Source organism: Nilaparvata lugens, chromosome 10 (genome assembly GCF_014356525.2).
Source record: "Nilaparvata lugens isolate BPH chromosome 10, ASM1435652v1, whole genome shotgun sequence".
In the NCBI taxonomy this organism is placed as follows: Eukaryota; Metazoa; Arthropoda; class Insecta; order Hemiptera; family Delphacidae; genus Nilaparvata; species Nilaparvata lugens.
Window position 1 is genome coordinate 7,112,914 of NC_052513.1, and position 21,920 is coordinate 7,134,833.

At 34.2% G+C, this 21,920-nt stretch overlaps 1 protein-coding gene across 1 annotated transcript; it reads right to left on the reverse strand.

Moving 5' to 3' along the window:
• Positions 1–2,262: 2,262 nt before the first annotated feature.
• Positions 2,263–6,578, reverse strand: LOC120353251. Its single transcript, XM_039436191.1, has 5 exons — positions 6,512–6,578; positions 5,725–5,824; positions 4,547–4,648; positions 3,683–3,838; positions 2,263–2,374 (listed from the first exon to the last, which is right to left on the reverse strand). Exons 1-5 carry the CDS (start codon positions 6,547–6,549, stop codon positions 2,312–2,314), a joined length of 459 nt encoding a protein of 152 aa, XP_039292125.1. The 5' UTR covers positions 6,550–6,578; the 3' UTR covers positions 2,263–2,311.
• Between the last annotated feature and the right edge of the window lie 15,342 nt (positions 6,579–21,920).

Sequence of the window (21,920 nt, forward strand, 5' to 3'; positions counted from 1 at the left end):
TTGTTCGATTGTTTCTTGTTTAATACTCCCTAGAAAGTTATTTGCAGACTGCACAAAAGCCCAGAAAGCTTTCAAAACAGAAACCACTGTCACAACACAAGAAATAGAAGCCTTCTTATCACGAACGTGGCTGGGAAGGCAACATACCAACGACACTTCAACCACCTAGCACCAAAACTCCACAATTTACTTCCTGTACAAATCAAGATAGAACATTTGAATGCGCCGTTTAAAACTACATCAAAACAACTAGAAGACATGATATAGAAAACATCATTTCGAACAATATGTAAGCTCACTTACCTAATGTATTTGCACACCCACTCTAAATTCAATGTATTACTACTACACCTGCTCTAGTACATAGTTGAGTAGGTTGATTTCCGAAAAAAGTGCAAATTATTTATATTTGTAGTAAATTTCATATATTGTATTTTTGAATAGTATTTACATTTTATTGATTAGATTGCTTGTTTGTATATTAATGGAAATAAAATTTATTATTATTATTATTATTCATTTGAAGATTTCTATCAAAACTGTTGAACATACGAGACTGGAAAACATAACTACAAAATGCAAAAGGAACACTGTAGATTCTTATCGAGGCGTCAGATGGTTTTGAGCGACAAAATTGAGTTATCTCCTGGTTGTTTGAGAAAAACTCCTTGAACGTGGAGAAGGAAGACGTTGCTTTTTGGAGCAGTGTTCTCAAACATTTATTCTTAGTCACTTTGAGATAAAAGAGGATGAAAACGTTTATCTCGATCTTCAAGTTGTTGTCTCTTGTTTCCACGAATTCTAAGTGTATCCACCTAATGCAGAAGAGGGACTACTTCCTTTTTATTACCATATATTTTTCCCATTTCCTTTTATATTTCCGCTTCATTCATGTCCTTCCTTTGCAGATCAAACTACCCCACTTTCGATAAAAAAGCCTCTCTATTCAGGGAAAACTTGATATCCTATCCCATTAAAACATGAATTCTCAAATGAATAGTCGATTGATAAAAATCGCAAGTAAAGTAAGCTCAAGTGAAGTAATTCAGTGTTTGTAATTTAACCTAGCGATTATTTTTATGAGCAAACCGTCAGGCATGCTCCGCATATACCAGTACTAGTCTCAAATGTCTCATCTACATTGTTCTTGAGGGTACTTCAGCACAGATGCTCTTTCAGCTGAACCTACAAACCGTATTACAACAATTTTGATGAGACCTCCACAAAAAGCTGAGATAAGGACAAAAGTAGTTTTCGGCCGTAGCTGTCGGGTATATTTTCCCTTTACTATAACGTTGTCCATCAAATACCGGTGAACAACACTTGAAACTATCCAGTTCATTCCGAAAAAACTGGAAAACTCAGAAAAGAATGGAAATTGATGAGTTTAGAAGTCATTTTCGGAAATTTCAAAGCCCCTCTCGATGAACAAAATCTTCCTAGATCTCAGATGCATTTGTGAACCAAATGACATGCTGAATTGTTTGCGAAGAAACTAGATAGATCCAAAAATAAACAATTTCTTCGCGTAATTCAGGAAATCTTAGAGTTTAGGAGAATGTGCTATCACATTGAGAAACATTCAAATTATTCCAATAATTATTATCGACAAGATCATTAATACAACTTAAACCACTTTTTGCTATTAAAAAGAACGACAAGCAGTCAGATTCTTTCCAATAAATGAGTTAATCACTCACTGTGACAACGAGATCTTTCGGCAGGTCCTGGTACAAACAGTGATGATAGAATGTAATACTATACATTCTATACATTCTATACTCTCTGGGTACAACCAGGAAGATGGCAGACCTGCCGAAAGATCTTGTTGTTTCAGTGAGTGATTAATTCATTTATTGGAAGAAATCTGACTGGTAGTCATTTTTTATAGCAAAAGTGATTTAATAATAAGCAGTTCGTGATGGAAAACAACATTGAAGACAACTTGAACATTGTGAAATACACGAGTCTGGCACATAGGGAAAAGTTTTAGCAACAATTAGGTGCTGAGTTATGTAAACCTGATTGTACTTTCTTCTGATTCCGATTCCCTTGATTGATGTTTTGAAAAAATAATTTGTGGAAATGTAGGCATTCTGATGTTAAATTTATTTGAAGTCAAATGGAATTGTTATAATGACCAATTTGAACTTCAAAATAATAACAATATCATGAGTGGTTTAAGAAAGTTTCAAAACGTATGAAGTAACTCAATAGTACAACATAAAGTTAGTCTTATCCATTATCAGATTTTGTTTTCGCTCTTCAACTCTCAAATTATGTTATTTCTTCTTTTTAGTTTTGTAATGATTCATGATTTTTCCAATCTTGTGTTGTAGAGGAAGTTCCCAAATGAAGAAGAAACTCTTATCATCTAAGAAAAAAGAACAAATTCAAATCTTGATTACATTCACTAAATTGTAACGTTCAATAAAACAATTATTATTGATGACTAAAATTATATATGCAGGTGGGGTGTGGCGTTTCTGCAAGGGACTCTCCAGCCATACAAATTTAATTAATTTTGAATTAGTCTCTTCTATGTGTATTAATCCTATGTGTATTTCATTCCTCAATGAGATCTTTTATTTATTTATTGAATCATTCAGAATCACACTACTTACAGAAAAGTACCACAGGCTTCCGCCCAGAAAGGTTCCAATTCTAATTTATACAACAGTCCAAATGTATCTAGGTTATGTTTCACTTCAACATTCTTCAGTTACACACTCAATTTACAATCCAAAACACACAAAAATAATTTTCAAATTATTTGAAATTTTGAGACCGAAAAGACAAACACACTACTTAGAACTTATCACAGCTCTTTTGACAGCGATGCCACCTTCTCACTTAACGGTTGTTGTGAAGTAGAAAACATACGATTACTCTCCTAGAATGATTGATGTAAAATATTGATGAAGTAAACAGAAACACGCAATGCTACGTTATGTCCACAATTATTATTTCTATATGTCAAACAAATATTTTTTTCCTACAGTTACGTTGAAAAGTGGCCATTGCTGCACTGATTACAGAACGCAAAGAATCACTTTTCCGCTCTAGTGCGGGAAAAATTTTTCTGCACTCCAAATTTGCAACATGGCAACGCAAAATACTTAGTAGGTTATATGGAGCAACAGTGCAGCAAAATCAAAATGAAGTTGGTAACAGTGACTGCTGTGGCTGCTATAGTGAGCAGAGGTGCAACGAAGCACAACGCGCTAATTATTACATTATATATTATAACCAAGGACAACAGTGGATCAGCGACAGCCGACAGCCACCACATTCAGCACACAGCCGCCTCTTCATTCAAACACTACTACATTATTCAGGCAATTTTACCCATAATTACCCACTTTTCATATTCAATGGTAACTGTAGGAAAAACTTAATGTGAAATACGTGCGCAAAGTTCCTCTGCTGCACTCAAGAAACCATTCCGCCCTCGCCTACGGCTCGGGCGTAAACGTTTCTTTCGGTGCAGCAAACTGTCACTTTGCGCACTAGTTGCACAAATAACTATTCTTCAACACACATACTGCACTAGATTTTACATAATGATAAATCATTGCTCTTTGCACTTAAACGTTAGTCAACCAACATGTTAATCAGCTTCAATTATGAAATGAATTTGAGAGTATCAGATCCATGAGAATTCTATCAAAATTCTACTTACATTTTTGAACGACACGTGATTCAGATAATGAACCCCAAAAGGCTTCATGACAATGTCTACATTGGCGCGTATCATCATGATGTGCAATGTATTCTTGAACCACTTGGGCTTGTCAATCCAAGGAAGATTACTCAAGTGTTGGCGGAGAATATCGTTCTACAAAAAAGGATATTGTGACCTTGTTAGAAAAAAATGTTTGAGAAATAAACTGCTATTGGAATACAAGAGAATCTTAATCCAATACCTAATAGCTGATATTATAACTAGACTAAATCCCTAAAAACTATATAAATAATTTGAGTGTTGATTGAGTAATCAAATATCCCATATTTTTGGACTGTATGTTGTTTAAGTTCGAATAGGAAGAGTTTTAGGCTTGAGCCTGTTAATCCTTTCCGCAAGAGATTGTACTACTTATTGTAATAAATGAATGAATAAATAAATCGTTCGGTGGCATGTCTCCTGGCTTGGAATTCCGTTCTGGTAGAATTTCTATGTGGAGTGGAATTCATTGTAATGTGAATTGTTTGATATTAATCGAAATATCGAACAACTATTAATCATGTTGACAATATTAACATTTTTAGAAGCAATAGTCTTCAGGATGTGGAAATCTAGAGCTGGAAGTACTTTCTTGCATCCTTCATGAATGACTATTCTAAAAATTAAACAGTAGAAAAGCCCATTAAACCGCATTTTGTCGTATTATTCTTCGATGAAACTGATTCCAGCAGAATCCCAGTCCAAGCCATAAACAGTTCTGCCACTAGATAATTGAATATTGAATTGCATGTGAGATTATTGCAGAGCATGACTGAACTTTATTGGAGTAGAATATGAACTGAAAATATGTGATTAACGTACCTGATCAGCAATACGTTGGCCTGTGTGATAGGGATAGAGGACGGCCAAATTTACCAGTAAACTTGACATGCCATAATTCAATGAGGTTTTTAGATTATCTGCCTGTAAAAATGAAGACTCTTAACTGATCATTCCGACAAGTTTGTTATGATGATTGTTATTCTTTACATTGAACTCAAATCACGAGTTTCTCCATTCGAATAAGCATCATTCTTAAAAATTCATTTAAGAAATTACTTCCAACATGTCTAGGAAATATCACATATTCAATTCAGTCTACAAGTTATACAGTACATGATTCACTATTATGAATGTTTACAGGGTCTGGCTGATCAATATGAAAACAATAGGAGAATTATATTATTTCCTGATATTTGAGCTTCTTGAGTTATTCAATCTTGTCCTCTTATTTCTGTATCAAAGCAGGAGAGCAACACACTGTTGTTGAATTCAGTTTATCAATAATGCATTTAATTATTTTTTTCCTACAATTACCTTGAAAAGTGGCCATTCCTGCACTGATTACAGAACGCAAAGAATCACTTTTCCGCTCTAGTGCGGGAAAATTTTTTTATGCACTCCAGATTTGTAACATGGCTACGCAAAATAGTTAGTAGGTTATATAGAGCACCAGTGCAGCAAAATCAAAATGAAGTTGGTAACAGTGACTGTGGTATAGTGAGGTGCACGTTATAATAATATATTAAGGACAACGAGGACAGCCACCACATGAGTGACAGCCGCCTTCATCCATTATTTTACGCACCATTATTATTCAATTTTTGATAAATTAAGGTTTTTATTAACAATAAAATTACACAAAAAACATTTGATGGATTTCAGGGAATTTTACCCATAATTACCCACTTTTCATATTCAATGGTAACTGTAGGAAAAATTTAATGTGAAATACGTGCGCAAAGTTCCTCTGCTGCACTCAAGAAACCCAAGAAACTCAAGTAAACGTTTCTTTCGGTGTAGCAAACTGTCACTTTGCGCACTAGTTGCACAAATAACTAATGTTTGATATTTCATCAATAAGAATTCAAGAGAATATCAGTTGGTATAGTGAACATTGAGAGTTAATGAGTGACATTATAATTAATCAGGTTTATCACACAGCTATCACAGTTATCATGCAGGGGTATCACACAAAATAGGAAAAGGTTCATTCTCACCTTCATAACTACGTAGAACTCAGTACAGGTGTCAATGAATACCACCAAACTTATCAGAATCAGAGCAAATCCGGAACTCATTTCACAGTCCTTGAAGTTTCTAATATGAAAGCAATAGGAGAATTGTGTTATTTGCTGATATTTGAGCTTATTGTATATAATTTTATGTATGGATGTATTATATTTTATTGTAACTGTTATGATAATATTTAGTACCAGTGATAATACTAATAATAGTACCAGTCAGTGATGGTACTATTCAAAGTAAAATTAATATATTGAATCAATAAAATTTATGTACATGAGTTTTGGACCCTTTTTTTCCAATCAGCTCACAATATTAATCCAAATTCCTGTTCTATGGTGTTTACACTTTGTGAAATACAGAATTTCTGAACAGAATATTAGCATACGAAAAATAAATATAGTGTTAAGACTTGATTGAATTTCCAATAATCAAGAGTAAAACATGCAATATGTTTATTCAAATCAATCATTGGATCATGTATAGAAATGTACAGTACCTGAGAACTTTAGTGTTTAATAAGATGCGTACAGATATACGCGCCGCGAACATGAGCAATTCACTTTTAATCAGCTAACTATATCTGTATTTTTACAGAAACGGTAAGATACAGATATAAAAAGCTTGGCATCAGCTGATTAAAAGTGAATTGCTCATGTTCGCGGCGCGTATATCTGTACGCACCTTTAGAGACAATCATGTATGTTCATTTGATAAATGTGTCACAAGATAAAATAGCTTTTCTGATATCAAAAAGTTTACCTGATAAGACTTTGGTGGCATCTCACTATACGCATCATATCTCTCTTCAATTTATCATTATGCTCTCCATAATAACATTTCCTATTGTCATATTTATGACGCTGATCTACTTCACGAGAAATTCCGTCATAAATCCCAACTTCTGGAAAATCCTTAGCAAGATCATTGATAAGAATATAAATTGTTTGAAAATCGGCCAGAAGTCTCTTGGTTGAAAGACTTACAGCTATCTGCACGCAGTAGACTTCTGTAGTATGGATCAAGATCCTAAAGCTATGAAGAATGTACAAGTATGTGAAAAATCCATATGAGTTTTGGCCTTCAGGGTCCCAATATGTGAAGGGCACGGTTAGATCTGTGGAACTCCTCTCATATCCAATCAAATCTCGCAGAAATTGATTGATAATGTTTCTGCTGATGTAACCAAGATACATGATGACAAATACTGCACTTATACTTCGTTCCGTTTTCTCCATCTCAGTTTCTGTTTTTTTGTAGTACATCTCAAAGTTTTCCCATTTCTGATCGGTGTCGGAGAGCTCATAACGATCCACTAGGAACTCGTTCTCTATCAACTGCAACAGTTTACTGGTTTTGTGAGGTTTCAGACTGCGCTCCATTGTCATTGAGATCAACAGTACTGTTAACACAAAATCGTTTGCTGCTGAAAGGCGTTTTTCAAAGTTGTTACGTTCCATCAAAACTACCATTAGACTGTGTAGAGAGCCCAGTGAACAAATAGATATTATTATCAAGCACGGTAATGAGTTGTATGGTTTATCATAGTGAACCAAATTTGTGAATTTCTTCAGGAGCAGAGTGTTCTTCATGATATCAATCTGAAAAATAGTTCGACTCAGCTACAGTATTATGCATGACTCATGTATATAACTCATATTTCTAGTATAACTCATTAAATCCAGCACTTATTATATCAAGAAACTTTGCAGATGGATACGAACAGTTAATGATGTTCAAAAACTACCCTGAGAAGCTCCTGCTTGCTACTGAGTCTCCAGTCTCAATGAACTCATTTCAATAAGGCTTCTGATACCAGATTTTAGACTTATATTTTTCCCCATATAGGCTAATTATCATGGAAGAATTGGGTGCATTTAGTAATAGTGGATTGGAGCTCAAATTAGTCAGCAATTATTAGTTATCTTGAGAACGTTAGATGATGGAAGAAAAGTATGGACAGTGAGACACCACTTTCATGAAACATAATTGTTATTATTACCATCAAAACTGTGAGCTTCTTGATCTATCATCAACTGCGAAATTATTACAATCAATAATTCTTGTCCGAAATAACTTTTTCAACATTATTATTACGCAGTTTGAAATGATATCTTCTTGGATGGATAATTATGAAGTAGAAATGAGAAATGTTCAAGCTGTTATTATCCCTTTTCAAGTAAAGCGCAATTACCTAAGAAATTACTGGTAGTTCAGAAAAAGAAAAACTTGGAGAGGGAAACTCAGGAGTGGATTTCACATTATATCAAACAGTCAAGTTGACAAGATGCTGACAGTCCTTATATTAGGAAGCAATCTTGAGTCACGACGTTATCTTCAAATGACTGCCAAGTTCTTCTAGAGTTTGATGGTGGTGAAACTCTTTCATAGAATTATTGTGAAATTGAGGTAATTGTCATAATTGCTTTTCTAAAATCTGACGATGGAAGAAGCTTTATCAAGGAATTGTGCTACCTTCATCATTTTGTACTTAACATCTTACGAAAAGGTAATCCACAATGATGCAATGGATTATAGAACAGAAATATCAATCATATATCGAAATTATTTCGAAGGTTCATTTACAATTTAATTTTGAAAGTGATATTCAATAGGGTTTGTTTCATTTCACAACATTAAAGGTTTATTTGTAATAAATATTCGATTTTGAAAGTGATATAATGAGAAGAATTCCCACAACAATAACAAGGTTTTCAAAGCCTTGCAATTTTTTCCCTGTTGTTCACGGCATAGTAATATTGTAGCACCTTTTCTAAAAATGATATTGATATTGATTCATCATCTCTTATTATGCTAATTCGGTAGATTAGCATCTCTTATTATGCTAAATTTTGGTAGAGAGTTAGTGGGGAGGATATTTTTAATATTCTTCCCAAAGAATGGACATTGATATGTCCAAAGCTCCGCCAATTTATGTAGATGCATAACAATATGATTATTATCTATAGTTATTATATTACAAATTTTTCATATCATATACAGTTCAATAGTTATTTTCTTAGTCTATATTATGTAAATTCATCTATAACTTTGCTGTATTGTAAGCTATTGTATATAAGTGTATAAGCCAGTATATATTGTAATTTACATAAATAAAGTACTCAATCAATCAATCAATCAATTCGTATTTCACATCTTAGATTCGTTAATATCATGTTTGTTCTTCTTATTTATTTCATTTGAAGGAGTTTTCATTAAAAGGAGTTAGAGGAGGAGAGGATTTAAAGGAGTTAAAACCGTTTTCATAGTGTACATTTCGACTGTCACTGACTCACTGTACTCAAAATCGGCTGAAGGACACAGAAAGGTCAGTCATTACTAACTCAAATAGAAGCGAAACAACTAACAAATATCATTATCTACCCTCACAGGTTTTTAATAAACGCAGCAATTCAATTCAATTCAATCCTGGAAAATCAGTTCATGGAAACTCAACTCGACTCCCACGTTACCCTTGAAACCAAAATGTGAGTAACTCCCACGGTGTCGCCTCTGCTCGTTATGAATGAGTGGAACTCAGGTGAGATGTAAACTCTATTGCATAGGTGTTGATTAATCAGGCTGACCGAGATTGGGCGGCCGAAACGCAATTAGCAGTGGGCGCAGGACCCTCCAGCAGTAGAGTTGGCTGTTAATAAGTTGGAAAGTGTGATGTGACGTCACTGAAGGGGGGCTAACGAGTCGGGTGCTGCTGCTGCTACTGTAAGCCACCCAGAAACTGGAAACTGTTACGACAGAAGGGTCACACCAATGATCCGAGTTTAGCGGACAAAGTTGACCCCAGTTTACAGAGCTGGAAGAAGTTAGTGTGTGAGAGGAAGGAGGTGGAGGTAGGATGCTCTGGTGGAAGAAAGAGGAGGAAAGAGGTCAGTGGGTTACAGGAGAAAATGGGATTCGTAAGGGGAGTGAATGAGAGTATAAAGGAATTTGTCGTGTAAGCGATATCATTGAATAAAAGTTGATTTGATTTGATTTGATTTGAGTAAGGGTAGGTGGAGTGAGACGTTGCCAAGAAGGCAAAAGAGAAAGGAGAGTAAAAGGATGAAGAGAAATAATGTAAGGAGATGAAGGCGATGAAAATGAGACATACCAATGAGATAGATAGAATGAAAAATAAATAATGAAATGGAGAAGGAAACAATAAGGAGGATGAACAATGGGGAAGAAAAATGGAGGAGAAGGAGGATGAGGAAAATGGGAAGAAGAAAGGAGGATGAAAGAAATGGAATGAAGGAACAGGATGATAAAGAGGAGATTGTAAAAAAGGAGGAAGGTGTAAAAGAGTGTGATGTGGAAGAGGACATATATAAACAGGACGGGAAAACTTTGAAGTGTTGTAAGAAAAGGTAGGCCTACCAGAATACAGAAATTTTATTGAAGAACTAAGCCTACACAGGTTCAGGCCTACTAAGGCTACTTAGCCTACATGCGAGTCTCTCACAACGTGAGAGAATAAATGTACTGTAACTGTTAGTACTGTATGATTTTTAAATTCTAAGAATAAATCGAATTGAATTGAATACTTGGTCAATAATATTATACATTTCCAAGAAGTAGGTCCAAAATCGACAATATTCTCTATTGCGTACTCAATGCGTCTCCCTAACATCAATCATACAATTTATGTGACAATCATCTTTTCCAGCCTAATTATTGTAATCCACAATCCACATGAGCAAAAACTATCCAAGCACTCTTGAAAATTTTGTAGCAAATTAATGAGAATAATAATTATTACAGTGGCGATTGGTAAGTAAGTTGTTATCATTTAGCATATTCGTGTAACCTAGCTTTAAAGTCAATGCAGTTTAATTATTCTATGGTGAGTGCAAGTTATTCTAACAGTTAGTGCTGTTATTCTAACAGTGCAAGAACATGTATAGTGATAGTGAATCATTTATACTATCTATGATTGGATAGTATAATGATTGTCATGATTAGATAGTATAATTATTATCAAAATTAGCTAGTATAATGATTATCATGATTTCCTAACCCAATGCGGTAAAATACTCAATTACTAGTACAAAGAGTAAATGGAAATAGTATTCCTAATATTATTTATCTGTGTCACTCTTGAATAAATTCTCTGTCACATCACGCCCTTCCACTTATTTTCCTCTCTTCTTTTCACTCTTTTTTTCTCCCTTCTTATCTCTCTTTCCCTATTATCTTTCAGCTCCGAGTGGAGTTGTAGAGAAGCACTCAGCCAATACAGTGCACCGTTGAATTGGTTGTCTTTGTGGTGTTATTGGCTTCAAACATGCATTAAGCGAATTTCAAGTTGAAGCCATTCTAGGGGCACCCTTCAAGCGTTCACTCAAATTGCATTTCACAGTAATTTGAGTCGTTTGATCGCTTTCTTGTTTGCAAATTCCCTTTTCCGGCCGCCGCAGCCTCTTTCTTTAATCAAACAGACCTGAAGGAACTCAGCCAGAAGATTTGCTGTTCCCTGCACAAAGTAATTCTTATAGATCTGTCACAAATTTGATAGAGATCTGATAATCTTAATTCCTCTATTATCAGCATAATAAACCCAGTTATAGTGTATATGTATGGAAAAATTATTTATCAATGGAAATGTGTTATTCTAAAATATGCATTGGCTTTATTTCCGGAACAAACACCTCATGACCGCCATTATATGACTTATATTGTTGACTTCCTGTTTTCTCTACGTTCTCTATGAAGGTGTAAGCTCCAATAATTGATCTCTATTGGTGATATTCTGTTATTTAAATACATAGACTGTTCTAGTCTATGTTTTGAAGTATGCTTGTGTGTGCGTGTGTGTGTGTTTTCCTTTTTTCAACTCCTGCTCACGTACAAAAGCTTCTTGCTTTTTTGTGAGTAGTAAAATTTATTGTTTGCTTCAACTATTTCTTGACATCATCATCAGCATTTTCAATATTTAAGTTATAACTAATTTTTCATGGTGGAAGTCATCTGTAATTTACATCAAATTTTATTACTGAAGAAATTTTCTTTTACTGATGATTTTTTATGTTACAAATGATGTGAACAATAAAATTGATTTGATTTGATTCTCAATATCAGCTTCAACTATCCGTATTAGTGGATCTTGATAGAAGTTTTTCTTCTTTTCTTCTCAACAAAAAATAGTCCTGAAATCTGAAATCATAGTCAATGACTGCATGTTGATAATGGAATGAGAAATTTAAATTTCATTTTAGAGGACACTGTTTGTTTTCACTCTTTAATTAATAATCCTCATTCAAGTGATTCTTTTTCACCACCAGGTGAGCGTTTATAAACACGAAAGATTTCGAAAATTATTATTATTAAACGAAAATCTAAATCAAATTATGTACATTAACCCGAAGACTTCTGCTACTGCAAATATTGACAACAGGGTAAACAGCTAGATGGAAATTCGATGAGCGCTACTATTCAAAATTTATATGTCAGCCCGGAAAGTTTAGTTTTTAGAGGACAAAACATCATTAACAATGTCTTCGTTCTTTTCTTAAATTGCCTTGGTTCATTCATTGTTCTTGGATTATATCTCTACTTATCGTATAAAGGGACTTGTTCCAACTGACTATGAAAACTGTTCTTCTACATTCTACAAAAAAATTATAATGTGAGCAGTTCAGTATTAAACTTCTCAACTACAACATTTCTTTGATCAGCTCTCCTGGATTGAATGTTTTCATTCACTTTTTGACATGAATCATCGACTTGATAGTCCAGCATCGGTTTAACTTGATTTTTCCACCTCACAAAAGATATTCTTCTCTCAAATCTGTGATTCTCTACTTTGTCAAAAAATTTTATATTTCGGATTCTCTTAAAAAACTAACATCCAAGGCATACAGTGCTTGAAGCGCTCCACAATCTACAAAATGGAAACTGGAGTAGCATACCATGTAGGGTCAAACGAAGAGTAAACTCAAAAATAGAAGGGTTTCAAGACAAGTGGGTGAAAAGGAAATGATGAAAGAGTGAGTGAAAATGATGAGTGATGGAACCGAAATGCAATAAGTGAGAAGAGGAAGCATCTTTTTGAGTGTTTGCTTTTGCTTCCGAGTGAAAGTGTAGAAAAAAGAGAGAGAGATAGTAAGAAGTGAGAAAGGAATAGACAGAAAGAGGGAAAGTGATGTGATGAGTCCGTCTGTCAGTAAACTGCGAACTTCATCGGTCGACAAAACGAAAATGAAAAAGCTTCAATCTATTCTGCTCCTCGCTGAGACGAAATATCGATGTTGAGTACTTTTCTGCAGATCGTTTAACAAGACGAGTCTCGCAGCAGACATCGAGAGAAATATCTGTGAGTGAAGACATGCTCTGCTGACGGCTTACTCACTCTTCTCTATGAAATACCAAATGCTGTTCTGACACAGAAAAAGTGATGGGGATAGGAGAAAGGTGACAGGATCTGATTGATTCATCTCTTCATGGGTCCCATTGCAAATTGAAAGTGAGCTGGGATCTGGTGTAAATCAAGATTAATTGATAGTTGACATTCACATTGTTGAGAATCCAATATTTGAGTTTGAATAGCTAATATCAGAGACAAGATGGTACTGCAAGTAAACTGTATCTCTACTCTATGCTAATATCATAAGTAACATTGTAATTGATAGCAAGGAGGTAACTTAGTTTGGTTAGGCCTATTCTATGCTAACAGATAACTAATATGATTAAGTTAGGTGCATTGATTTCTTCCCTCTTCCAACATGTTTTCATATTGCAGTTCAGCATTGGGAGGATCCAGTCGAAGTTTGAAAGTCCTTTGAACTATATTACTACAGTACTGCAGTACCTATAAGATTCGTATCAAATGATTCTGCTAGCCAATCAGAAACGTGACAGTCAATGACCAAATTGTGTTATACAGTAACTGTATACATCACTCGCTAGTATTAGTGATTATCTTTCTATGACAATCGTTCAAATCAGTTTCTCAAGATACATAACAATATTGTAACATTGTTACTTTCCTGCGTTCAATTCCAGAGATCATCCCACCTTTGATATTATCAGAAGTAGAACGGTCAGTGGTTACAATGCTCCCCTGTTTAGGTCTCTTCGATTATACAATAGGCTTAATAATGCATTAGATTTTTTTGATTCAGACAGTGTGTTCAGGCGGGACTTGAATAAGATTTATGTTTGTTGAGTTTTGACTTTTTTATTCATTTTTTCTTTCCTATGTATTACATAGATTTATGTTATTAAGATTTATGTTTGTTGAGTTTTGACTTTTTTATTCATTTTTTCTTTCCTATATATTACATAATATATTAGTGTTTTTATCTATAAGTTTCATATTTGCAATGTTTCCATAATTCTCTTTTCTTTGTTTCTTTTTTCTTTTCTTCTTGAATTCTTCAGTATTAGTTACATAGGTCTTTCTTCTTCTTTTATCTGCTATACTATAAGTTTCATATTTGCAAGGTTTTCTACTATTTTTTTTTTGTATCTTTTTTTTTCTAAAACTCAATAGTATATTAGTTAAGTTATTTTATTTTCATTTTAATGTATTGTTTTTCAAATTGTATGCTCAATGTGTGTTATGAGGGCAATAATGGGATTCAGTTCCTGGTGCCCTCAAATATGTAAATTTTCAAATAAATAAAATAAATAATAACAGTGAGTTTTATGAAGTGAGTACGTACAAATAAACACAAAATCTCATTTTAAAGATATGAGCTAAAATCTGTTATACAATGCTATGTAGTGCATTGAATCTAACTCTTCTACCAGCTCTGTTGGATTTAATAACCAGAGGCAGACAGTGAGAGAGCTTTCGAGGCAGTATCATTGGAGAAGTTACAGGCGTATTTGTCTTACACGTGCTACAGAGGTGCACACTGTTAATATTGAATCTAGTAGCAAGTAGAAAAAAGAGATTGGCTGAAATTGGCACCGTCTCTTTCTACGCCAGAACGCCTCCTATAGGATAGTAAGAAGACAAATATCAGAGCTATTTGAAACCTCACATTTTAAATAATCTAGTTCCCTCATAACGCTACTACTGATGGCAGCACTTTATGGGTCAGGTTCTGCCAGTTATCAAACGCCTTGTGATTGGCTGGCAACGTCACATCCTCTTCTACGTCAAAACGCTTTCTATTGGTCCTCGCATTTCTACTTCACTAGTTATAGTTCTCTCATAGCACTACAGATGGCAGCAATTCTTGGGTCAGCTTCTTGTATCCAACGTTTATCAGTAGTTGATTAATTATTAGTTTGACAAAGATAGTTAGTACTTATATTCAGACGAGGTGGGACCTTCCCGCTAGGGATTCCTCACCAACAAAGAACCATAGGTACGAGTTTACTGTTCCTCACAATTGAGGAATTCAAGATTTTAATAATAGCATAATGATAACAAAATAATAACAGGTGGACAAAACCTAATAAAACGTCGTAAAAAAGTGTGCAGTACATCAATCCTTCATTGGAAAGAAAATTTTATGTTGATTGGCATTGTGAGAATTCAATTTCTCCACATTGGGTTTATTGATATAGGTACCTACCTACAATAATGAGCAGTAGCATTTCCCTGCTATGTGAAAAATATATCAATGCTGTCATAATTAATTTTGCAGACGTTCAATAATATTGAACGTCTGCAAAATTAATTATTGAATTGCTATTTTTTCAGAATTATTATTGAATTGCTATTAGAAAACTAAGGCTTGGTCAAGGTAATGATCAATAACGAAGATACTCTATTGTAATTCCCTCCAAACTAGTTCTCAGTAAATTAATAAGAACAATATAAAAATCTTGAAGTACCCTTTATTTTTTTAGAAACTTTAAAATAAAGAGTACTTCAAGATTTTTATATTGTTTTTATTAATCTGTTAAAAAGTAGCCCATATGAGTGAAGTGTTTTTAGTTCTGGGTAGTATTAAATCTATCCTTTTTAGAATATTCAATTCTATCTTCAATTAGCCACTGTACTCAAATAATAATTATACTGTGATCGGATTAGTCATTTAGACGTATTGGAGTGGAATTTATTTGAATAATTGAAGTTGTGAATTTCTTATTTCGATTTTCCATATATTAGCTATGCAAGTTTATAAGCCTTGAGGTAGTTGTGAATTTTTCGTAAAAGCGACATGTATATTATGGAGTTTCAAGGCCTAAGCTCTCTTTCTTTTCGATTAGATGTTCTGCCATGAACTTTATCATTTAGAACATAGTAATCCCACTCAGCCGTTATTTACCTAAAACTAAAACAAGCAGAAATGGGAATTTGCACTATTTGAAATACGTCATCTTTTTGAAACCGTTTTATGATCTTGTATTTCGCTTCCTGGTGATTATGAATAAAACGCTATTCTCCACTTGATCGGGGATCAGGCAAACTCTTCTAAGGATTGTGGGATCAATATCATTACTATCAAAAGCATCAATATCAACATGATATCTATCATCAATGACTTGCAGCTACGTCATCTCTCTGAGCTGGTTGATACATACTGGTAGCAGCATCATTCTATTTAGTTGATGTGATTATCTGTAGAGTTGCATTAATTGTATGAGCGCCACTAAGTGATTAAACGAGCATTGATTTGATAGCTCAGACCCAATCTATCCGTTGAATGTGCACAGATAGTGAAATTAACGTTTGCCAAGTCAAACCTTTCACCCACACACTCCTATCTCTATCCATGATGTGAGTCAGGAATCACAAATCAGCCATTAACGTCACATTGACTCTATTGAGCTCAGAATGAGTCTATTCAGAAACATGTTGGACGATTTGGATATGCAGTTTTACTAGGGAAATATCTTATGAGGAATTAGTTGCACACCTTGAAACAATACAGTATAATGTTGTTTCCAGTAGAACAGGAATTACTGACAAATTGAAATGAGGAGGGAAATGCTGTTTTATCGTAGTAAAATCTGGAAGATTGATGCACAAAAAATCGCATCAGTAATCTTCTAATCTGAGCTGAACAATTCATTCTTCAGGTGTTGATTTTAAAAAAGTGATTTTCAATAAAAAACTCCAGTCCAGTAAAAGTTCTTTTGTAACTCTCCAGTCATTTTCAATAACTAACATAGCATTTTCCAAATTCAATTTCCAACCTGTATATGATATTCACTTCATAAATAGCTCTATTCATTTTGAAAATGCTATTGGAGTGTTAAATGAGAATGAAATAAATGCGTTTCATTAGTAGCGTGTATTAATTAATTGATGGCAATTCATTCCACAGGGAGTATAATGAATACTTTTTTGGTAAATTGCTGAGTTCAGAGTAGACATCTCAGTTCAGACAATGCTCTGTAGACATCATTCATCTCATAGAAAGCGTCAAATATCATGAAATGATATTCATGTATGGAAATTTCTTCAGAATTTATTGCTTTATGAATGAATTTTGAAACTGATACGAGATCTACTCAGAATAATGGATGTTCCACAAAGAATTATTATGGCAGCCTGCACCAAACCGCTCCCTCCCTCTGTCAGCACCCCTTTTGTTGATTATGAATATGATACTATTGTATCATATCACTATTGTATCACATCCCTATCAATACTCTCTTCTGCACAAAATTACAAATTTACAAATTTAAATCTGTTATCTAGCATGCATTCATACTAACTTTTGAATTATAATAATGATCATACACGTTCATATGCTTGAAAAAAAGACTTACAATACAAAATGAATTAGAAAATAGTATCATTCTCACTTGAAATTAATGTGTCTTTGACAATCATCTTATACTGAGCGAAAATCGAACTTGAACTCGTCATCATCATCTATTAACTGTCGTCATGAATTAGTCCACAATTTTTATTTCTTATAATAAGCCTAAACTATATAATGGTCCATGGAGTGGTACATTGAGATTTCATTTTACCACGTAATTTCATTTGCTCTTATCATATTCAATGATTCAACTCTTGTTAAAACTCACTCTTCATTCTTATTATTCCATTTCTAATTCGGTCCTCTTTCATACAACCTATCTCTTGTCTCGGAAATCGCATTTCTTTCGATTTGATTCTTTATTCATGTCTGTTTGTCAGCACCAACTCCTCACTTCCATGAGATAATTCAGCTGTTTGGTTTTAAGTCGATCTCAAACTTACATTTACAATTAATTTATATCTATTAAATATTGTATTTCAATATAAGAGAGTAAAGCCTCACTTCCATGAGACAATAATTCAGATGTTTGTATGGACTTTTTGAAATTGATCTCAAAAGTATATGTCTCAATCAATTGATACCTACTAGGCTTAGATAATTCAATACAACGGATGAATCAGTTCCCCCTAAAACAGTGCTTTCGCTTGGGGAGTGGTTGAGGCTATCTGATTTTAATGCAAGTAACATGGCTGGGAATCAGTGTGCCAAAGTGCTTGAGGGAGGTTGCCAGAACAAATCTTCAACTAGGTCGTCGGTCAACCGTCAACCTTGTCCACTTGGAGAGATTTGTTACTGAAGGAGGATGAGACTCCTTTTGGGGTCGCAAGTTGAGCTCGACACGTTTGTAGTTTGAGTCTGCCGGCTCAGAGACCGCAGCACAGCTCTTCAGCACAGTTTCGGTAAATAGGCTTCCGCCGCCATTGCTCTCGCAGCCATTTCCAACTTATTGATGTTCTGCTCTTCTGTGCAATGAAACTAGACAATATCGCCTGAGGTATTGAAAACTTGTCCCTACTTTAACGGTATTGGTATTGGGTGGATCATAGAGGATAGCCAACTATGCTGCACGTATTTTCCAACTTTATTTGTATCGAAAGTTGGTGTACCGCACTTGAAAGAAAGGTGATGAAATCTCTGATGTCGAAGTATGGGGCCTACAGATAAAGATACATATATATCATTTTCACTTGAGATATCGGTACCAACTTTCACCATAGCAAAATGACTCCATGTTGGTACCTACCTCAAATGAAAATCAATAGCTTCAACGTGATAGATCAAGAAATACACATCTTTCACTGTTTAATCCTGATCTTTGATTCAATATTGATAAATTTCTCACTTGTGAACACTGTTCCTGTGACACTGTTCAACTGTTCATACATTTCGATAGGCCTACCTATGATCAGAAAGGCGATAATTAAAACATAAAAAGGCAGGGGTGCTCACAGATCTGCGTCCTTGAAAGTTTCCAATTCATGAAGCAGGGCTTGGGTAGGGTGGTCAGCCTCTGAATAAGGTTTCATATTTCGACCTCGGACCACGTTGAAAAAAAATCTCAAGCCGTGAATGTGAATATTTTAAGCGTTTTAAATGTACAAAAAAGTTGGGGGAAGATATATGTGTAGGCGAAATGATCATAAAAGCTTTAGTACCGGTACGAGATGGTCCCCTGTAATATGGTTCTCGTAGATGGTCCACTCTCCACTGAGAGAGAGAGAGAAGACATTGATTTTGTAATTAACGAGAGCCACTCCGTACTTGGGCATTAATTGCCATTAAATGTGCCTCAAGAGTGTGGAGCTTGTAATGAAGAGGAACCTAATCAATGAAAATTGGTCAAGGATGAATGAGATAGAGGAGGTCAGGCTAGGCCACCTGAAACCCACACAGTTTCGACTCTAATGATTAATGATTTTCATTTTCCAATATAATTCATATTCAATTAGAACGCATATTATACAGCATTCAAATTAAAAAAAATAATAATTCACTGTCTTTCAATTATCTGAAAAACAATTTTAATCGAATCTACGAATGATGTGATGAGATGATCAAATGTCCATACCTATCGGCGGGTTTTAAACCCACGACCAGGTAGCGCTAGCAGACTGAAGGGTGCAACGCCTGTCTCGGCAAACCTGGCCGAAAATGTAACAAACAATATTATTATTAAGTATGTGAATCATAAATTTTATACAACAACAACTTACTTATCGGTGATACCTAATCCCTGCTTTTCCATTGAATTTCTGATCTGCTGGTCACAAAAAAACACATATTTTCAGTCAATGTGAAAACCTTCCCACAAGATCCAGAGGTATTCTTTTTCTTCACAGTAGAGTTTCGATTGATTTGAAAGAAGACTACAGTCTTCTAAAAACGTTACTGTACAGTATTAGAGCATAAATAATATAAACATTATTCACTTTAAACATTGACATGCAATCATTCAATAAATTATTTTTGACTGAAAATTTGAATCTAATCGTAGGACAAATGAATAATGATGTATTGTTTAGGAGTCCCTCTCTTCTGAAGATTATTATATAAAATTTAATGCCATTTTCAAACAGCTACCAGGAAATTAGCAATGGAAATTACAGTATTTTGAATTATTGGTTTGAGGATTAGATTTCTCTGGAAAAGATGTCAGATTATGATAATAGATTTGCCAATTTCATGTGAGTTTTGGAAGGGTTGGATCTGTTCGTAGATAGGCATTCAATATTCATGAGTGTTTGTTGATAAGATGTAGATTTAATTAGTTGAATTATTACTTATTAATTGATACTTGGAGTTCTTCCACTGGAAGCACTTCAGCACCGTGGTCGTCTGTAATGAGGTCCACTTTTATAATGACAGTGGAGAAAAATATAAAAACAGCATTGCTGATTCTCAGCCTTGCCACTGCCTTCTATGGAAGATAGCTGAAACCGGTATATGTGATGCAATATAAACTGTTTATTCTTGTTTAAAATAATCAATTATATCTTAGTTGCCGAGAAAATATAGCTACTTTCAATTATTAAAAATAAATTTTCATAATTGGAATTATTTTGTTTATCAGTTATATTCCTACATAATGTAACGTTTTTTGTTTCTATAACATGTGCCCTGCTTGGCCGGGGTCGGTGGAGCAAAGATTTTGAAAATATATAATATTTTTTGTGATTCCTGAAAGAGCAGATATAAGAGACGGATATAAGGGCTCTGACTATTGTACTAGACAATGCGGTATCGCCACTAACGCCACCCGCCACCATTCGCCAAAGTGGTTAGCAATGAAAAATGATACCAAGCGGAATCAAAGGCGACACTCTATCAGAATACCTTATAAATTCTATTAATTTATATTGTTGCAACTTAATACTATGACCTTTGAGTTTCTTCAAATCAGATGTGTTGGTACTGGATAATTTACATAAATCTCGGGAATGCATTATTTCCAAAGATTTAATAATTACTGCTGTATATCGCTGATTGATCCAACTTATTCGGTGAAGAATATAGTTGGTTGATAATTTAAATAATATATCAATACTGGTGATAAAATAGACCATAACAAGATTGGTCATGCATGGAGATAGGATCATGAATGAAGGGTACACCATTCAATAAACACAAAAATATGAAATATCGATGAGCAATAATAAAAAATAGAGCAACAAATATAAAAATAATATGAGGATAAATAAATATATATTGAAAAATATCACAGACTGCTCACTAATGATTGACTTTGCTTCTTAGCATCAATTAATACCATGTGCTTCTTTAATCAGCATATATACTTTCAAACTTTACAGCTCAGTTGTTGACTTGCTGTTGTTTGTCGAGTAAAACTTATAAATCTTATTTTCAAATTAATATGAAAAATATAAATATTAAAATATATCTCAGAGCTTGAGTTCGGCCTCTGGTGGAAATTAGATAAATCAATTTATCTTATGAACATGAGCTTTGCAAAAATCTAATAAATTACTGATACAAGATATATGAGTGAGCATATAATAAATCTAATATTAATAAATATTTCCTCTGTGCATATACAATAGTTAATCTCATAAATGTTTCTTGAAAATAGTCCCTTTATGTTTTAAGACTTGTGCAAGTTTTGATATTATTTTTAATATTTAAATAACCCTTTGATGAGCTAGCTTTATTTAATCATGATTATTCCGAAGCACTGAGGTCCCCCTTAATAACTTTCCAATTGAACTCACGTGTCATTTTTCACAATTATGATGGCAATCCAGATTCATTTCGTTGTCCTAGGCCTTCCTGGTGGGCTGCTGTCGTTTCCTTCTAGGGGATTTTTTGATTAATGACTCCTGTTATAATGTAACTTCACTGAGTCTAATACAATTAATTTATAAATTTTAACTTCAGATACCAAATTGTGCAAATATCAAAAAGGGATCTTGTGCTCTATAAATTGGTGGCTGTACCCGGTGACCTCTAGCAAGCAAGTGGGCTTAGATCTACCCCTACTC